The sequence below is a fragment of the Leptosomus discolor genome, chromosome 4 (assembly GCF_034619465.1).
Source record: "Leptosomus discolor isolate bLepDis1 chromosome 4, bLepDis1.hap2, whole genome shotgun sequence".
Taxonomy (NCBI): domain Eukaryota; kingdom Metazoa; phylum Chordata; class Aves; order Leptosomiformes; family Leptosomidae; genus Leptosomus; species Leptosomus discolor.
This window is the reverse complement of record NC_141394.1, coordinates 80,400,232-80,417,262: the sequence shown is the minus strand read 5'-3', so window position 1 is coordinate 80,417,262 and position 17,031 is coordinate 80,400,232. Positions and strand designations below refer to the sequence as shown.

General features: G+C 65.9%; 3 protein-coding genes across 3 annotated transcripts; 2 read left to right on the top strand and 1 right to left on the bottom strand.

Moving 5' to 3' along the window:
• The first annotated feature begins 4,828 nt into the window (after nt 1–4,828).
• LOC147415698 (vasotocin-neurophysin VT) lies at nt 4,829–6,554 on the top strand. Its single transcript, XM_086464430.1, has 3 exons — nt 4,829–4,948; nt 5,501–5,702; nt 6,373–6,554. Exons 1-3 carry the CDS (start codon nt 4,829–4,831, stop codon nt 6,552–6,554), a joined length of 504 nt encoding a protein of 167 aa, XP_086320556.1.
• A 2,677-nt stretch (nt 6,555–9,231) lies between these two features.
• Nucleotides 9,232–10,098, top strand: LOC104343178 (neurophysin 1). The gene is made up of 3 exons (XM_086464427.1): nt 9,232–9,351; nt 9,549–9,762; nt 10,049–10,098. Exons 1-3 carry the CDS (start codon nt 9,232–9,234, stop codon nt 10,096–10,098), a joined length of 384 nt encoding a protein of 127 aa, XP_086320553.1.
• Nucleotides 10,099–14,340: 4,242 nt separating this feature from the next.
• On the bottom strand, nt 14,341–16,848 carry MRPS26 (mitochondrial ribosomal protein S26). The gene is made up of 4 exons (XM_086464298.1): nt 16,742–16,848; nt 15,316–15,453; nt 14,763–14,886; nt 14,341–14,494 (listed from the first exon to the last, which is right to left on the bottom strand). Exons 1-4 carry the CDS (start codon nt 16,783–16,785, stop codon nt 14,363–14,365), a joined length of 438 nt encoding a protein of 145 aa, XP_086320424.1. The 5' UTR covers nt 16,786–16,848; the 3' UTR covers nt 14,341–14,362.
• Nucleotides 16,849–17,031: the final 183 nt, after the last annotated feature.

The following is a 17,031-nucleotide window of genomic DNA, read 5'->3' as shown; positions in this document are numbered from 1 at the left end:
CTCCTGTAGGACCCTTTGGCAGCCAGTTGCAACCCACGTGTCCCCTCTTGCTGAGCTCCCCACCGCTCAGGGCTTGGGGAAGGACCACGTACCCCCCAGCCCCGGCCGGGCGCGAGCCCTCCCGCTGGCTCCCCTTGCCAACGAGCGGGGCGCCGAAACCTCTTCACCCCGAGAGGGTGGGCTTGGTGCTGGGCGACACGTAGCCAGGGCTTCCCGTGGCGGGGGGGGGGGGGGGGTCTCCTGCCACGACCCACCGCGATTCCCCATGAGCTCTCGCGCGGGACGGGCAGAGGCCACCGGGAAATTCATTTCCCCGCACCGAGCCGGGCTTCTCCTCGGGAGGTGGTGGACCGGCCCTTTGATGGAGCGATTTCCTCCAACGCTCTCCTCCCGAGCGCTTTTAGGGAGGACAAATCCACCCCTCGCTGGCCGGTGACCTCCCTTCCCACCCCCCCCCACCCCCCCTCCGCCCCGCAGCGGGGTGGGTTTGGGCGGACAAGCGGTAAAGGCAGCGCCCCGGCAGCTCGTCCTTCTTGATGCGAGCGTCAGAGCGATTTTCCCATCATGTCACGGAGCATCTTTAGCCGTGACAGGGAAAGAAGAAGGTGCTGTGCTCGGCGCAGGATCCCCCCCGCCACCACCTCCCCATCAGCCTCCAGCCATTAACCCCCATCAAGCCACGAGTTCCCCAGTGAAACGCTGGTGACGGGCTGGCTCGCTGCTAACTGCCGCGAAGGCAGGCCCGTTGGAGGAGCGTTGGCTCACCCAGACAGGAGGAGGGAGCGCTCCTTTGCCAGCCTGACCTGCTCTACATCCCCCCCCGCGCATGAGCAACGTGGTTAAGAAGCTTCTCCTGCTCGGCTGCATCCCCCGCCAGCCGCGGCCAAGGCAGGGAAACGCACAAACTGGTGAAAACCTTCCCCGTTTTCCGCGCGGCGCCCAACGTGCTCTGATTTCTTCTGATCAAATTTGGTCACTTGGACCTTGTGCGAGCTGCGGCGGGGGCGCCACGACCTCCCGTCCTTCCTCCTGCCCCTGGAGGGGCTCCCAAAAACCTCGGTGGAGGCTTCAAAGCTAACGAAGATCCCGCTGTTAATGGGAGGAGTGTGGGGGGGGGGGAATATACTTGTGGTTTACCCTGAGCGTGCACAAGGGTGCGATGGCTCGAGGACGGGGAAATCATCGTCCTTTCTATGCAGCAAAGATGCTTTAGAGCCACGGGTGTAGCCGGAGAGTGTTTTCCACACGGAAAAAAACGCGGGAGCATCCCAGGTCGCTGCCGGCCGCCCCGTTTCCCATCCTCCAGGTGATTTCCTGACGTGGAGAGCGATTAGAAAGGGCCCAAGCGGCGAAGCCGCGCGGCCCAGTCGCACCAGCAGCCCCCCCCCCCCCCCCCTCCGAGCCCCTCTGCTGGTACCCAGGAAGAGCTGGGGCCGTATTTTGGCTGAGCAAGAGGGCTGGGAGGTGGAGGGGGGGGAGATTGGAAGCTGCTGCCCGCTCCCCACGCCGTGGCAGGCCTTTGGGGCTCTCCTCGGGAGCTCGGCGCTAACGAAGGGGGCTCCTCTGGGGTCCCGGGAAGAGCGGGAATGTGGCAGAGCAAATCCGGCGCTGGGGAATGCAGAGAAGGGACACCCCCGCCCCCCGCTCCCCGTGGGTGATGTTGAGGGGTGCAGGGATGTGGAGCAGGGCTTCGAGGAGTCCCGAAGCATCAAGCAGGAGCTGGATGGTGAGTTGGGGACCCCCAGCGTTTCCCCCCCCCAGGGCTGGGTACCCGTGAGCATCCCCGCCCAGCAAGGCTGCTCCCAGCTGGCTCTGCCCGACCCCCGTCATCCTGAGCTCACTTCCCCCATGACTCACCCCAGGTGACCCCAATAATTTTCAGCCCCGGTTTTGATGTTTTGTGCGTTGTTTTGGGGTGGGTTTTTGGGTTTGGTTTTTTTTTTTTTTTTGCCTCCCCCTTCCCGCCTCATCCTCCCCTTGATTCCCGTAAGTGATTCTGCGTTGCGGCTGCGGAGCCTCTGCAACTTGGAAAAAACATTTTATTAACCTTCCTTGACTTTAAAGAGCATAATTACATTTTAATCTCATATTCCCGCGTTATCATTCCAGACACAGAGTCATTTGAATGCAGATCGTTCCCGGCTAATGTAATTTTACGATACAGTAATGAAGAGACGGAGCATGAGCGTGTAACACCCAATTTAGAGCTGACATTTGGGTTTCTTTTAAAGAAAAGTTTTCCCAGACGAGGGCTTTTGCGTCCTCCTCGGGCCTGCAACGCAAGTGGGTTTCAGCTCCCGCTGTGCAAAGGGATGGATTTGGATGGGGAAACGTGGCCGGTGCTAATCATATTGGTCATTAAAGCTGCTCCCGGCTGCCCCACGTGGGTGATTCAGCGTCTCTGGTGGTGGGCACGGGGTGGATTTGGGAACTTGCTGCTCCCCTGGTCCCAGCGAGACCTGAGTCAGGGGCTGTCGTTACCTTCGCCCCACTCGGCGGGGGAGCTAACCCTCATTTTACCCATCAAAAAGCCCACGAGTGCCCCAAAAACTGGGACCATCATCCCCCCCCCAGGGTTGATGTAACCCTCCGAAATCACAGGGCAAGAGACAGGAGCAGGCTGGGACCCTCAGCACCGCAAGCATCGCCCCTAAAACAGCTGCTTGCCCTTCCCCCTGGGCGGCAAAGCGATGCGGTGGGGTCCATCCCCCCCCCCCCCAAACATCCCTCGCTGATGCCCGTGGTGCCCCCCACGGCGCTGGCTTCGCTTCCCGAAGCAGTTTGGGGGTTACCAGGGGGAATCGGGGCGGGACCGCGGGTTCCCCTGGGGTGCTCGAGCAGAGCAGCAGCCCCTTCCCCACCCCAGGGCACCACCGTCCCCCTCGCTCCGGGGGCAGGGGGGGCTGAGCCAGGCCGGGTGGCTGATCCGGCAGAAAAGGGGGATGCTAACGAGGGTGAGACAGCGAGGGATGCTAACGAGGGTGGGGAGAAGCCGTGCTGCAGGTACCCCAAGTGATCCCTGGTTGGGGTGGGGTTTTTTAGGGTTCTCTGCCTCAATTCCCCATCTTTGACGAAGAGGAGTTCAGGGCGGGCCGAAGGGTAGAAAACCACCCCAGCGGCTGGAGCCCGGCTGGCAGCACCCCCTTCCCCATTGCCCACCCCCCGAAACGAGCCCCTCCAAATCGCCGTGAGCCAGCCCCTATGCTTGGGGGGGGCCAGGGGAGGGGGGGGGGGATGCTCGTTAGGCGCCTGATTCCCCTCTGCACATGAGTTGCAGGGTGCTGAGGTCGCCCTCCGTGTTGCTGGAAAGGGGACGTGGGGCCGGCAGGGCTGTTCGTGGCTGGGCGGTGCGGGGAGGGATTTCAGGGGGGGATCAGGGGGCAGAATCGCCGCCGTTTGCCCCGTGCTGGCGTTTCTGAGAGCCCGTGGGTGACACGAGCGCGTCTGGTCTCCGCGCGGGTGGGACCCGCTGGGTGCCGAAGGGCGAGGCAGTGCCAGACCCCAAAGGTGCTTTTCCCTCTGCCGTGGGGTTCTCTGCCGCCTGGTGGGTGGGGGGCGGGGGGGGGGGGGAGCGGTGGGTGGCAGCAACGGGGGTCCCTTTGGGCCCGGGTTGTGGCCGGGTCCTACTCTTCGCCCCGGCGCTCTGTGGTCCCGCGCTGCCGCCGAGCCCCCGGGGTTTACGTGTGTCCCTGTGCACCCCAGAGCTCTCCCCCAGCCCTGCCCCCATCGCTCCCCTCCCAGCCCGGCGTCCTTCAGCCCAGCGTCCCTCCCAAGCTGGCATCCCGCCCCAAACCAGCGTCTGCTGGGCGAGCATCCCTCCTCGAACCCGCATCCCTCCCAGACCAGCATCCCCCCAAATCATCACCCTCCAAACCAGCATCCCTCCCAGACCAGCATCCCTCCCAAACCAGTATCCTTCCAAACCAACAGCCCTCTCTCAACCAGCACCTTCTGAATGAACATCTCTCCCCAAACCTTCATGCCTCCCTGACCAGTATCCTTCCAAACCAGCATCCCCCCCAAACCAGCATCTGCCCCTTAACCCGCATCTGTCCCCAAACCCTCATCCCTTCCAAACCAGCATCTGTCCCAAACCAGCATCTGTCCCAAACCTGCATCCCCCCAAACCAGCATCCTCCAAACCAGCATCTGCCCCTAAACCCACATCTGTCCCCAAACCCTCATCCCTCCCAAACCAGCATCTGTCCCAAACCAGCATCCCCCTCAAACCAGCATCCCCCTCAAACCAGCATCCTCCAAACCAGCATCTGCCCCTTAACCTGTATGTGTCCCCAAACCCTCATCCCTCTCAAATCAGCATCTGTCCCAAACCAGCCTCCTCGAAACCACTATCCGCCCCCAAACCCATATCCTTCTGATTGAGTACCCCCCCTCCTCCATCCCCAAACCTGCACCCTCCCCAACCCAGCACCCTTCCCCATGAACGGGCCATCCCTGGGGTGCCCCGTGCCCCTCGGAGCAGCCCCGGCTCACGATGGCAGGGTGGGATTCAGCAGCCCGGAGTGCTGCCGCTTGCGCCTCTGCGCTGAATCACCTCAGTGACAGCTTCGTTTGGATGCGATTTGGGGAAAAAAAAGAAAAACTAACAAAAAAAAAAAACCACGAGGGAAAAAAAAATAAAAAAAAGAGAAAAACACAACACACACACACAAAAAAAAAAACCAACCCAACCAACAACCCAGCCCTCTTCTTCCTCCTCCTCCTCCTCTTCCCCCCCTCCCCGGGAAGGGGAGACCGCAGCATAAATAGCGGCTGGCGCAGCACGGGGCCAGCTGCAGAGCGGGCGGCTTCCCTGGGCACCCTCACCATGGCAGAGCCTTCGCTGCCCCTCTCCTTCCTCTGCCTCCTCGCCTTGTCCTCCGCCTGCTACATCCAGAACTGCCCCCGGGGCGGCAAGCGGGCCCTGGCCGACACAGCCCTGCGACAGGTACGGGGGCTTGGGGGGGGGGGACACGGACACGGGACGCGGGATGGGGCTTTTGGGGGGGGGACAGAGAGGCTCCGTGGGGTGCAGGGGGCTCCCTTGGCCGTGCCACGGTCCCCTCGAGCAGCGCGGGGCGCCTCGGGTTTGGGGAGGGCTGGGGGACGTGCCCGAGGGCACGCGGTGGGGCGGTGGCGGAGGAATGAGCACCACCAGCATCACCACCACCACCACCGCCACTTTCCCCCCCCCGAAATGCTGTTGTCCCCTCAAGGAGGGGTGACCAAGCTTGCCCTGGGTTGGGGGAGGGGGGAGACAGGACACCCTCATGGAGAGGGGACAGGGGAGGACCAGCGGGGAGCCCCCAATACAAGGCCACGCTGCTGGAGATGGGGACAAGGCAGGTCGCCCCCCGTGCCAGCGGGGCACCTCCAAGGGGTGGCAAAGCGGCAGAGGGGCTGCTCTGGATCCCAAGGGGGTGCAAGCAGGGGGGGGTGTGTCCCCACCCCATTTTTTGGGGGGGTACAAGGCACTCAAGTGGCTCCTTCCCCCCCCCAGTGCATGCCCTGCGGCCCCGGGAACAGAGGCAACTGCTTCGGCCCCGGCATCTGCTGCGGCGCGGAGCTGGGCTGTTACCTGGGCACGGCGGAGACGCAGCGCTGCGGCGAGGAAGACTACCTGCCTTCGCCCTGCCAGGCCGGCGGGCAGCCCTGCGGCTCCGGCGGCCGCTGCGCCGCACCCGGCATCTGCTGCACCACCGGTACCGCGGGACGGGGCGGGGGGGGGGGGGGGGGGTGTTGGGGTGGGGTGTGTGGGGTCCGGAGAGTTTGAGGTGTCTTGGGATCACGGTGGGGGATCGCAGTGGTGTGGGGCAGTTCTCCAGTTAGGCTTCACCTTACCGAGGGGAAACTGAGGCACGGAGCGGCGGCGTTTTGGGATAGTCAGGGTCAGTGAGAAATAAGGAAGAATTTTTTTGCAATGAGGGCGGTGAAACGCTGGCACAGGCTGCCCAGGGAGGGGGTAACAGCCCCATCCCTGGAAACATTCCAGGTCAGGTTGGACGGGGCTCTGAGGGACCTGCTCCAGCTAAAGCTGTCCCTGCTCACTGCAGGGGGGGGGGCTGGACGAGATGCCTTCAAAAGGTCCCTTCCAGCCCAAACCACCCCCTGACAAGGATTGGGCTCGGAGCTCCCCTCCCAAGCCTCCACCATGAGCTATTTCCCAGCCTCCCCGATGTGCTGGGAAAAAATCCCAGCCCTGGTTAACGGGAGGGACGAAGCTGGAGCACGAGCTGCGTGGACACCCTCCGCTTGCCACCAAGCCCTTCCCCTCCTTGAAAACGCCACCAACCCCTTCCCCTCCTGCCGATAAACCACTCGTGGTCCTAAATAACCCATCCCCGCCCCGACTTTTTTTGCTTTCTGTCGAAGAAACCTGCGCGACGGACGCCGGCTGCCTGGACGAGGGCGGCGATGGGGCTCAGGAGGCGGCGGAGAAGAACCTGACGGTGCTGGACGGCTCGGCTGGAGATCTGCTCCTCAAGCTGATGCACTTGGCCAACCGGCAGCAGCAGCAGCAGCAGCAGCAGCAGGGCAAGCATCCCCTCCTCTGAGCCGGGGCGCCGGGCGTCCCCCACCCCATCCCCGACCCCCCCAACCCAGCTTTGTAAATACGAGCCCCAATAAAAGTCCTCGTGCACTGTGGTGGCTTCCTCTGGGGCACTGGGGATGGGTCACGGAGGGGGGGCTCGGGGGTTCCAGGAGACCCATCTGGGGCTTGGGGATGGTGGGGTGAGGTGGTTGGAGGTTGGTGGGTTCTCACAGACGCCCCCCCCCCCCCCCCCCCCCCGCGCCCCCCCCGGTCAAATCCCCGTCCAGCCCCGCGCGGTTCGGCTCCCGTCCGCGGCGGTTTGGCTGGGCTGGGTGCAGGATTCGGCCCCGTCCTTGCAGCCCTAAGGGAAAGAAGCTCAGGCAGAGGCGGCTTTTTGGGATCCGGCCAGCGAGTCCCACCCCAGCGGCCCCGGCAGCACCCATGGGTGCTGAGCCTCCCAGCACCCCCAGCCCCGGGAGATTGGGGACGGCTGGGATGTGCCACCGTCGCGTTACCTCTTGGCCAAGACCCCTCTTTTGGGGCAGATTCGGGGCCCCGTTGCCTTCAGGAACCGGCATGACAGGCGGCTTCAAGCCACGTCGACTGAAAATGATAAAAAGTAAGGAAATGCACCCAAAAAAAACCCACCCCCAAAGCAGAAAGGTTTGGGGTTTCCAATACGACCCCGCCAGGGCTGGTCTTGTCCTTCCCTCCCATCGCTCACCAAACCGGTCCCCTCCAGACCCTGACGGGCAGGATCATTCCCGCCGCTATTCCAACCCCCCTCCAAATTTGGGGTACCGTTACCCCAACCCTCTTCCCTCCCCGGGTCTCTTACCCTGACGGGGTCCCTGCTCCGGGCTCTCTCTGGGCTGGGATCTGGCCGTGGCACAGAGGGGACAGCTCGTCCTTTATAATGTCCCCGAGGGAGGTGGCACCTCGGGGGGAGGTGGAGCTCCTCCACGCCAGCAGGACCCCTCCCGCCCACGTCAGCCCCCCCGCACCCCCCCCCCCGGGGGTGCAGGATTAACCCAGCGCCTGGTCCCCGCCATGAGCAGCTCATCCCAGCCCTGGGGCGGTGGGGGAGCCCGAAATCACCCCAAAACGATTGGGAAAAGGGCAACGGCAGCACGGATGGGTGACCCTGAGCCGGACACCCGTGGCATGAAGGAATGGGGCTGTTAAGGCCAGCCCCGGCACTCAGCCTGTCCCGGGGTGCAGGATGTGAACCCCAACATCTCCTGCAGCAACGGGGACGTGTCGCTGAGCAGCGACGACGCTCGAGGCTGCCGGGAGCCGCAGCATCGGGGTGCCGAGGTCCCAAAAAAGCACCACGAGCCGCTCGTTAGGGTGGGGTTTGTCTCCCCCAGATGCAGCCCGACCCTGTCCCTGGGGGTCCCGCCACCCCCAAACATGCCGTAGGGGGTCGAGGATGGAGATTTTTCCCCCCTTCCACCCCGCGGCGGGACGGCAGCCGGGGTTGAGCCGCCGGGACGTCCCACGGGCGATGCTGAGCCCCAGTTCCGACCCGTTAACACGCACCCCAGCGTCCAGCTCTTCCCCGGGGACCAGGGCTCATGGGCTGCCCGACCCCGGGCGGGTGACGGGGACCCGGCTGCCCCCGCGGCCACGCTAAGTGGCGGATTTCGAGGCGAGGCGGAGGGGACGAGACGAGGTCAGGGCTGGGGCGCTCCGGGCTGCCTAATTCCCAATTAAGCAGGCGCGGGGAGGGACCGGGATAATGGTCTCGATCGATGTTAAGAGCCGTCTGCAGCAGAGGAATTTATTCAAGGCGGGCAGCTCTTAATTGCAGTAACGAAGGCGCGGCGTCGGGGCGAGCGGGGCCGCGGGGAGCTGCACCAGACCTTCGGCCTCATCCTCAGCACCGTTTCTCCAGGGGGTCCTTCGTTTTCTGACGACGTGGTCCGGGGCATTCGAGCCCCGTGTGCGGCAGCAACGGGGAAATTTGGGGGTTTGGGCCTTTGGGGAGGAGGTTTGGCGTTTTCAGGCTGCCTCGGTGCTGTTCGATGAAGGCAGGCGGGGACGAGCTCGGCGTCACCATCGTCCCAAAGCGGGGCGAGCCTCGCGTTGAGCAGCCCCCGCAGGGCGGGCAGGGATGGGTGGGAAGGACCCAACGCTGCGTTTCCCACCCCAGGTGCTCCTGGAGGAGAGGAGGGGGGGTTTGGTTCCCCCGCACCAGAAGGGATCTGAAAGCCGAGGGACGCACAAAGCCGCCCTCCCCGCTCACCCCAACTCCCGGGAGGACACGTCCCACCAGGCCACGGAGAACGTCTTCCTCCACCCCAACCCACGCCAGAGGGGGCCCGAACGGGCCACGGCGTGACAAACCCCAACCCTCAGGGGTTGGCAGAGAAAGGACCCAAGGCCCAAACAGCATCTGCAGCCTCTGCACGTCGTGTGTGTGCGTGTCCGTGTGTGTGTGTGTGTCCGTGTGTCCCCTCCCTCGCCATGGCTGGAGTCAGCACCGAGGAGAAAAACCAACACCTTGGCCTCGACCTCACGTCCTCGACCTCCGGCGATTAGCGGAGCCCGGCGGTGTGGGGAGCAATGCCTTGTGGTTTTTAAGGGACGGGGGTGACGCCGGTGCCGGCGTGCGTCAGCAGGAGCCGGCGAAATATATACCCCGCGGCCGCCCCCGGCGGGATGAGAAGCCGCAAAGCTTCCCGCCGCCCTCCGCCATGCCCGGCAAGGCGCTCGCCCTCTGCCTCCTGGGGCTCCTGGCTCTCTCCTCCGCTTGTTACATCCAGAACTGCCCCATCGGGGGCAAACGCGCCGTCCTGGACATGGACCTCAGGAAGGTACGTCCCGGCGGGCTGCGAGAGCGCCTCGTCACCTGCCTTTCCATCCCCCCCCCCCCCCTTTTCCCTCCCTCAGCCCAGGGCTCCGGTGAGGGAAAATGGCGGGAGCAGGGAGGCGAGGAGCAGGGGAAAGGCTCAACCTCTCCCGCAGGTGCTTTCCCGCCAAAATCCCCCCCTCGTCTTTCTTCCCCGAGCAGTGCCTGCCCTGCGGTCCCAGGAACAAGGGTCGCTGCTTCGGTCCCAACATCTGCTGCGGGGAAGAGCTGGGTTGTTACCTCGGCACCCCCGAAACGCTGCGGTGCCAGGAAGAAAACTTCTTGCCGACGCCCTGCGCGTCGGGACGCCAACCCTGCGGCGGCGGCGGCGGCAGCGGCGGGAGCTGCGCGGCCCCCGGGCTCTGCTGCGGCAGCGGTGAGGGCAGCGCCGGCTCCGCGGGCCCTTCTGGGACCCTCGGCCCGGGGAAGGCGGGGGGTTCGGCTGGAAAAAGCGGGAGAGGGCGCGGGTGCCCGAGGGAATCGTCTTTTTGTCCCGGCCGTGTCGCCAACAGCCAAGGGCGGACTCGAGCCCGACGCCGGGGAAGGCGCGGGAGGTTTGGGGGAAGGGGGAAAGCAGCCAGCGACCCGATTTAGGGGGCTGAGGAAGCGGCGGGAATCCCGTTTTCCTTACGGTTTTCCCCCCCCAAAAAAAATCGTTTCAGAGGGCTGCGTGGTCGACTCCTCCTGCGACCAAGAAATGCTGATCGCATAGAGCGCCCGCCCGGGAGAGAAGGACCGGCGGGATCCCTCGTCTGTGGGGCAGGACCAGCCCCGCCATCAGGCTGAGACCTGACCAGCCAAAGGCCGTGACTCGAGATTTAAGCGAGGATCTTCGTTAGAAATCAAACCTGTACAGAAAAATAAAATTTAAAAAAAAAAAATATCTGTGTATTTTGTGTGCTTGCCTGGTTTCGGTGCAGACTCCCGAGGGCTGGCTGGAGGGAAAAACGCCATTATTTTGGGGAAAAGCAGATAAAAAGCAAGGATTTAAGGTCGATTTCCTGCAGCTGGTGTTTTATCGGAGGGAGGGAGGGCAGAGGCACCTGCGGGCAGCCCGCCCGGGCTCTGGCTGGACGGCAGCAAACGCCACGTCGGCGTCGGGCAGCCCGAAACCGGCGGGTTTAGGGCAAAGCCGAGAGCGCGGCCTCGGGCGGCACGACCACAGTGAGCCAGAAGCAGCGAAGAGGATCCGAGGAGCTACAGCGTGATCTACAAGTTAAGCCCCAGAAGAGGAGTAAAACAAGGCTGGGGGGGGGGGGGGGGAAGAGAAAAGGAGCCGTGCCAAGCCGGTACGGCTCGGACGTCCCCTGCCCGTCTCCTCATTCAGCCACGCCAAGAGACGGGCAAAGGGGGGGGCTCAGAGTGCGAGCCGGAACGAGGGGTCCCTCCCCCGCAGCAGACAGCAGAGGAACAAGGAATCCTTCCCCCCAAAAACGGGGAGCGAAGGGTCAGAGTTTCCTACAAACCCGCTCGGACCCTGTTTTCTCTCGGAAGTATCTAGAGGGGCCAGGGTTACAGCGGGGGGGAGGCGGGGAGGTCAGAGCCGGGATCTGCCTCGGGATCGTTCCCGCGTCCCCCTGCCCGCTGCTGGGGGGATCCGAAGATGTGGGAGGCGGAATGGCAGAGCGAGAGCGATGGGTACAGGAACACCAGGAGCTTCGCAGGGCTGGGATACAGGCGGCTGCCGCCTCCGGAGCCCAAGTTACACCCTCAGGCGGGCTGTTGCCGCCTCCGGAGCCCAAGTTTCCCCCTCAGGCGGGCTGTTGCCGCCTCCGGAGCTCAAGTTTCCCCCTCAGGCGGGCTGTTGCCGCCTCCAGAGCCCAAGTTACACCCTCAGACGGGCTGTTGCCGCCTCCAGAGCACAAATTTCACCCTCAGACGGGCTGTTGCCGCCTCCGGAGCCCAAGTTACACCCTCAGGCGGGCTGTTGCCGCCACCGGAGCCCAAGTTACACCCTCAGGCGGGCTGTTGCCGCCTCCGGAGCCCAAGTTACACCCTCAGGCGGGCTGTTGCCGCCACCGGAGCCCAAGTTACACCCTCAGGCGGGCTGTTGCCGCCTCCGGAGCCCAAGTTTCCCCCTCAGACGGGCTGTTGCTGCCTCCGGAGCCCAAGTTCCCCCCTCAGGCGGGCTGTTGCTGCCTCCGGAGCCCAAGTTTCCCCCTCAGACGGGCTGTTGCTGCCTCCGGAGCCCAAGTTACACCCTCAGGCGGGCTGTCGCCGCCTCCGGAGCCCAAGTTACACCCTCAGACGGGCTGTCGCCGCCTCCGGAGCCCAAGTTTCCCCCTCAGACGGGCTGTCGCCGCCTCCAGAGCCCAAGTTTCCCCCTCAGACGGGCTGTTGCCGCCTCCGGAGCCCAAATTTCACGCTCAGGCGGGCTGTTGCCGCCTCCGGAGCCCAAGTTACACCCTCAGGCGGGCTGTTGCCGCCTCCGGAGCCCAAGTTACACCCTCAGACGGGCTGTTGCCGCCTCCGGAACCCAAGTTTCCCCCTCAGACGGGCTGCCGCCTCCGGAGCCCAAGTTACACCCTCAGGCGGGCTGTTGCCGCCTCCGGAGCCCAAATTTCACGCTCAGACAGGCTGTTCCCGCCTCCAGAGCACAAATTTCACCCTCAGACGGGCTGTTGCCGCCTCCGGAGGCCAAGTTACACCCTCAGACGGGCTGTTGCCGCCTCCGGAGCCCAAGTTACACCCTCAGGCGGGCTGTCGCCGCCTCCAGAGCCCAAGTTTCCCCCTCAGGCGGGCTGTTGCCGCCTCCGGAGCCCAAGTTACACCCTCAGACGGGCTGTTGCCGCCTCCAGAGCCCAAGTTACACCCTCAGGCGGGCTGTTGCCGCCTCCGGAGCCCAAGTTACACCCTCAGGCGGGCTGTTGCCACCTCCGGAGCCCAAATTTCACACTCAGACGGGCTGTTGCCACCTCCGGAGCCCAAGTTACACCCTCAGACGGGCTGTTGCCGCCTCCGGAGCCCAAGTTACACCCTCAGGCGGGCTGTCGCTGCCTCCGGAGCCCAAGTTACACCCTCAGGCGGGCTGTCGCCGCCTCCGGAGCCCAAGTTACACCCTCAGGCGGGCTGTCGCCGCCTCCGGAGCCCAAGTTACACCCTCAGGCGGGCTGTCGCCGCCTCCGGAGCCCAAGTTACACGCTCAGGCGGGCTGTTGCCGCCTCCGGAGCCCAAGTTACACCCTCAGGTGGGCTGTTGCCGCCTCCCGAGCCCAAGTTTCCCCCTCAGACGGGCTGTTGCCGCCTCCAGAGCCCAAGTTTCACCCTCAGGCGGGCTGTTGCCGCCTCCAGAGCCCAAGTTTCCCCCTCAGACGGGCTGTTGCCGCCTCCAGAGCCCAAGTTTCCCCCTCAGACGGGCTGTTGCCGCCTCCGGAGCCCAAGTTACACCCTCAGGCGGGCTGTTGCTGCCTCCGGAGCCCAAGTTACACCCTCAGACGGGCTGTTGCCGCCTCCGGAGGCCAAGTTACACCCTCAGACGGGCTGTTGCCGCCTCCGGAGCCCAAGTTACACCCTCAGGCGGGCTGTCGCCGCCTCCAGAGCCCAAGTTTCCCCCTCAGGCGGGCTGTTGCCGCCTCCGGAGCCCAAGTTACACCCTCAGACGGGCTGTTGCCGCCTCCAGAGCCCAAGTTACACCCTCAGGCGGGCTGTTGCCGCCTCCGGAGCCCAAGTTACACCCTCAGGCGGGCTGTTGCCACCTCCGGAGCCCAAATTTCACACTCAGACGGGCTGTTGCCACCTCCGGAGCCCAAGTTACACCCTCAGACGGGCTGTTGCCGCCTCCGGAGCCCAAGTTACACCCTCAGGCGGGCTGTCGCTGCCTCCGGAGCCCAAGTTACACCCTCAGGCGGGCTGTCGCCGCCTCCGGAGCCCAAGTTACACCCTCAGGCGGGCTGTCGCCGCCTCCGGAGCCCAAGTTACACCCTCAGGCGGGCTGTCGCCGCCTCCGGAGCCCAAGTTACACGCTCAGGCGGGCTGTTGCCGCCTCCGGAGCCCAAGTTACACCCTCAGGTGGGCTGTTGCCGCCTCCCGAGCCCAAGTTTCCCCCTCAGACGGGCTGTTGCCGCCTCCAGAGCCCAAGTTTCACCCTCAGGCGGGCTGTTGCCGCCTCCAGAGCCCAAGTTTCCCCCTCAGACGGGCTGTTGCCGCCTCCAGAGCCCAAGTTTCCCCCTCAGACGGGCTGTTGCCGCCTCCGGAGCCCAAGTTACACCCTCAGGCGGGCTGTTGCTGCCTCCGGAGCCCAAGTTACACCCTCAGACGGGCTGTTGCCGCCTCCGGAGCCCAAGTTACACCCTCAGACGGGCTGTTGCCGCCTCCGGAGCCCAAGTTACACCCTCAGGCGGGCTGTTGCCGCCTCCGGAGCCCAAGTTACACCCTCAGACGGGCTGTTGCCGCCTCCGGAGCCCAAGTTTCACCCTCAGGGGGGCTGTTGCCGCCTCTGGAGCCCAAGTTACACCCTCAGGCGGGCTGTTGCCGCCTCCGGAGCCCAAGTTACCCCCTCAGGCGGGCTGTCGCCGCCTCCGGAGCCCAAGTTACACCCTCGGGCGGGCTGTCGCCGCCTCAGGAGCCCAAGTTTCCCCCTCAGGCGGGCTGTTACCGCCTCCAGAGCCCAAGTTACACCCTCAGGCGGGCTGTCGCCGCCTCCAGAGCCCAAGTTACACCCTCAGGCGGGCTGTTGGCGCCTCCAGAGCCCAAGTTACACCCTCAGACGGGCTGTTGCCGCCTCCGGAGCCCAAGTTACACCCTCAGGCGGGCTGTCGCCGCCTCCGGAGCCCAAGTTTCCCCCTCGCCCTCCCTCCCGCAGGCGTTAACCCTTGGCAAGGACCACAGCCAGACCCGCGGCCTTTCCCCACCAATTCCGTGGGTCGGTTTTATACGTCCAAAGGGAAGAGCCGGGCTCGTGAGCGGAGCCTCCGGACACAAACCAGGCCAGCGCCCCCCTCCCCCCACCCCCCCCTCCCCCGTCCCAGTCCGGGGCCGCTACGTCAACACCGTCCGTTTGACGACCCGCCCGTCCTTGTCGATGGCGAAGTTGTAGTTGCGAGGGTTGTCCAGGCACTCCTCGATCCGCGCCTCCAGGTTTTCGGGGGTGACGAACGTTTTGGCTTCCTCCTGGGTGAAGGACAAGCGCCGGCTCGTCGGGGGCGAGCGGGAAACGAGGGAAGCTTCGTGCTCCGCGTGATGCCACTCCCGGTTTTCGGAGCTCAACCCCTCTCCCCCCCCCCCCCCCCCCCCCCCAGGCTGTCAACACCCCCGGAAGGAGCCAACACCCGCGTTCCCACCTCCTGATGTAAAAATCTCCGGGGTAGCGCTCCCAGGGGCGGCCATCCCACCCCGCGCCGGAGCTGCTCGCCGCCCGGGAGGCGCCGCCTGCTCTCACCTGCAGCTGGAGAACCTCCTTCTCCTTCTCCTTCAGGAAAGCCTCCAGCATCCTGGCCTTGTTCTCCGCAGCCTGCGCCTTCTGCCTCTGCCGTTCCTCCTCCTCTTTCCGAATCCGTTCCTCTCTGCCCGGCGGCAAACGGAACGACGCGGCTTTGATCTGCAGATCCCTCGGGATGCCAAAGCCGCCCCCCCCCGCCCCGCCCGGGTACGAGCCAGGACAAAGGGGAAGGAGCAGAGCGCCCCCCCCCCCCCGCTGTCCCCCAGCGTGGGGACGAAGAGAAATCCCCTCCTGGGAGAGGACACCCAGCCCCGCAGGCGAGCCGAGCCGAGCCGTCCAGAGGCGGGGACCTCACCCCTCGGCGGTGCCAGAAGCGCCGCGCTGCGCACCCGGGTTTATTTCAAACCCGTCCCAATCGAGGTCAAGCGACTCGGTGAAGAAACCAAAGCCTGACTTCACCAACCCGGGCGCGGGGTTTAGTTGGGCCCCGAGGGAAAGTCAAGGGCGGGAAGGGAAGCAGCCCCCTGCCAGCCCCCTCCGCCCCCCGGCTGACCTGCGGGCCCGCTGCCGGGCGTTCTCGGCGTCGTTCCAGGCCATCAGGCGCCGGTGCTCCTCCGCCAGCTTCTCCGAGTCCTCCTGGGACAGCAGCGCCTCCCGCTTCTTCTGCAGCGCCTCGGCCCGGAATTCCGCCCTGCCGGGAGGGGACGGGGCAGGGGGGTACATTGAGCTCCCGCCCGGGGCTGGGCGCCCAGGGGGTTCTCCCAAACCTGCCCCGCCACCCTGGCCCTCCCCGGCCCCACAGTAAGCCGGGGTTTAGCTGCCCCTGCTCCAAAATGGTCACAGAGCTCCCAACCCCTCCCCTGCCCCCCAGCAACCCCACGTACAGTGCCACGGCCAGCCCCCCACCCCTCCCCTGCCCCCCAACCAGCTCCCTGCCCCTCACCCTTCCCCTGCCCCCCAACCAGCCCCCTGCCCCACAACCAGCCCCCTGCCCCCCAACCAGCTCCCTGCCCCTCACCCTTCCCCTGCCCCACAACCAGCCCCCTGCCCCACAACCAGCCCCATAGACCGACATCGAGCCCCACAACCCATCTCTGCCCCACAGCAGCCCCAAACAGCCCCCAGCCCAACCCTCCCCTGCCCCACTGCAACCCCACAGACCTACACCCAGCCCCCTGCCCCACAGCAGCCTCACAACCAGTTCCCTGCCCCACACCCAGAGCCACAGACAGTTCCCCAAGCCAACCCTGCCCCACAGCCCCACACCCAGCTCCCTGCCCCACAGCCAGCCTCATGCTCCCACACCCAGAGTCACAGCCAGCCCCCCAACCCGCCCCCCAACCCTCCTGTGCCCCACAGCAGCCCCCAACCCTACACTCAGGCCCCACAGCAGCCCCAGCCCCCCAACCCTCCCCTGCCCCACAGCAGCCCCACAGCCCTATACCCTGATCCAACCCTCCCCTGCCCCACAGCAGCCCCACAGCCCTACACTCAGCCCCCCAACCCTATACCCAGCCCCACAGCAGCCCCAGCCCCCCAACCCTCCCCTGCCCCACAGCAGCCCCAAACCCAGAGCCACAGCCTGCCTCCCAACCTTCCCTGTCCTGCAGCCCTATCCCCAGCCCCCTGCCCCGCAGCAGCCCCCCAGCCCTATCCCCAGCCCCCCAACCCTCCCCTACCCCACAGCAGCCCCCCAGCCTTATACCCAACCCCCCAACCCTCCCCTGCCCCACAGAAGCCCCCCAGCCCTATACCCAGGCCCCCAACCCTCCCCTACCCCCCCAGCCCTATACCTAGTCCCCCAGCCCTCCCCTGCCCCACAGCAGCCCCCCAGCTCTATAACCAGGCCCCACAACCCTACATCCAGCCCCACAGCAGCCCCAGCTCCCCAACCCTCCCCTGCCCCACAGCGGCCCCAGGCCCAGGCCCAGCCCCGTCACCCTCCCCCAGCCCCCCAGCCCCAGCCCGCGGGCGGGTACCGGAGGGCGCCGAGGACGAGCCGGTGCTGCTGGTACCGCTCCATGACCACCAGCAGCTCCTCGGGGTCGACGGGCGGCGGCAACTTCAGCCGCGACGCCTTGGACTTGGCGGGGGGGTCGTGCCGCGTCTTGCGGCCCCGCGCCGGGACCAGCCGCGGGCCCCAGGCGGGGCAGGGCCCGAGCCCGGGGCCCGGTCGGGCGGCGGGGCCCAGCGCGACCCCCCAGGGCCGGCCCCGGGCGGCAGCGCCTCAGCGCCGGCAACATGGCGGGGCGGCCCGCGGGACCGGACA

What these genes read in the sequence shown, in the direction of transcription:
- LOC147415698 (XM_086464430.1), top strand. Translation starts at nt 4,829, where the DNA reads ATGGCAGAGCCTTCGCTGCCCCTCTCCTTCCTCTGCCTCCTCGCCTTG. An exon ending in CCGACACAGCCCTGCGACAG is followed by an intron (nt 4,949 to 5,500) that starts GTACGGGGGCTT and finishes TCCCCCCCCCAG; the next exon opens with TGCATGCCCTGCGGCCCCGG. An exon ending in CGGCATCTGCTGCACCACCG is followed by an intron (nt 5,703 to 6,372) that starts GTACCGCGGGAC and finishes TTTCTGTCGAAG; the next exon opens with AAACCTGCGCGACGGACGCC.
- LOC104343178 (XM_086464427.1), top strand. Translation starts at nt 9,232, where the DNA reads ATGCCCGGCAAGGCGCTCGCCCTCTGCCTCCTGGGGCTCCTGGCTCTC. An exon ending in TGGACATGGACCTCAGGAAG is followed by an intron (nt 9,352 to 9,548) that starts GTACGTCCCGGC and finishes TTCCCCGAGCAG; the next exon opens with TGCCTGCCCTGCGGTCCCAG. An exon ending in CGGGCTCTGCTGCGGCAGCG is followed by an intron (nt 9,763 to 10,048) that starts GTGAGGGCAGCG and finishes AAATCGTTTCAG; the next exon opens with AGGGCTGCGTGGTCGACTCC.
- MRPS26 (XM_086464298.1), bottom strand. Translation starts at nt 16,785, where the DNA reads ATGGAGCGGTACCAGCAGCACCGGCTCGTCCTCGGCGCCCTCCG. An exon ending in CTCGTCCTCGGCGCCCTCCG is followed by an intron (nt 15,454 to 16,741) that starts GTACCCGCCCGC and finishes CCCTCCCGGCAG; the next exon opens with GGCGGAATTCCGGGCCGAGG. An exon ending in AGGAGGTTCTCCAGCTGCAG is followed by an intron (nt 14,495 to 14,762) that starts GTGAGAGCAGGC and finishes TCCTTCACCCAG; the next exon opens with GAGGAAGCCAAAACGTTCGT.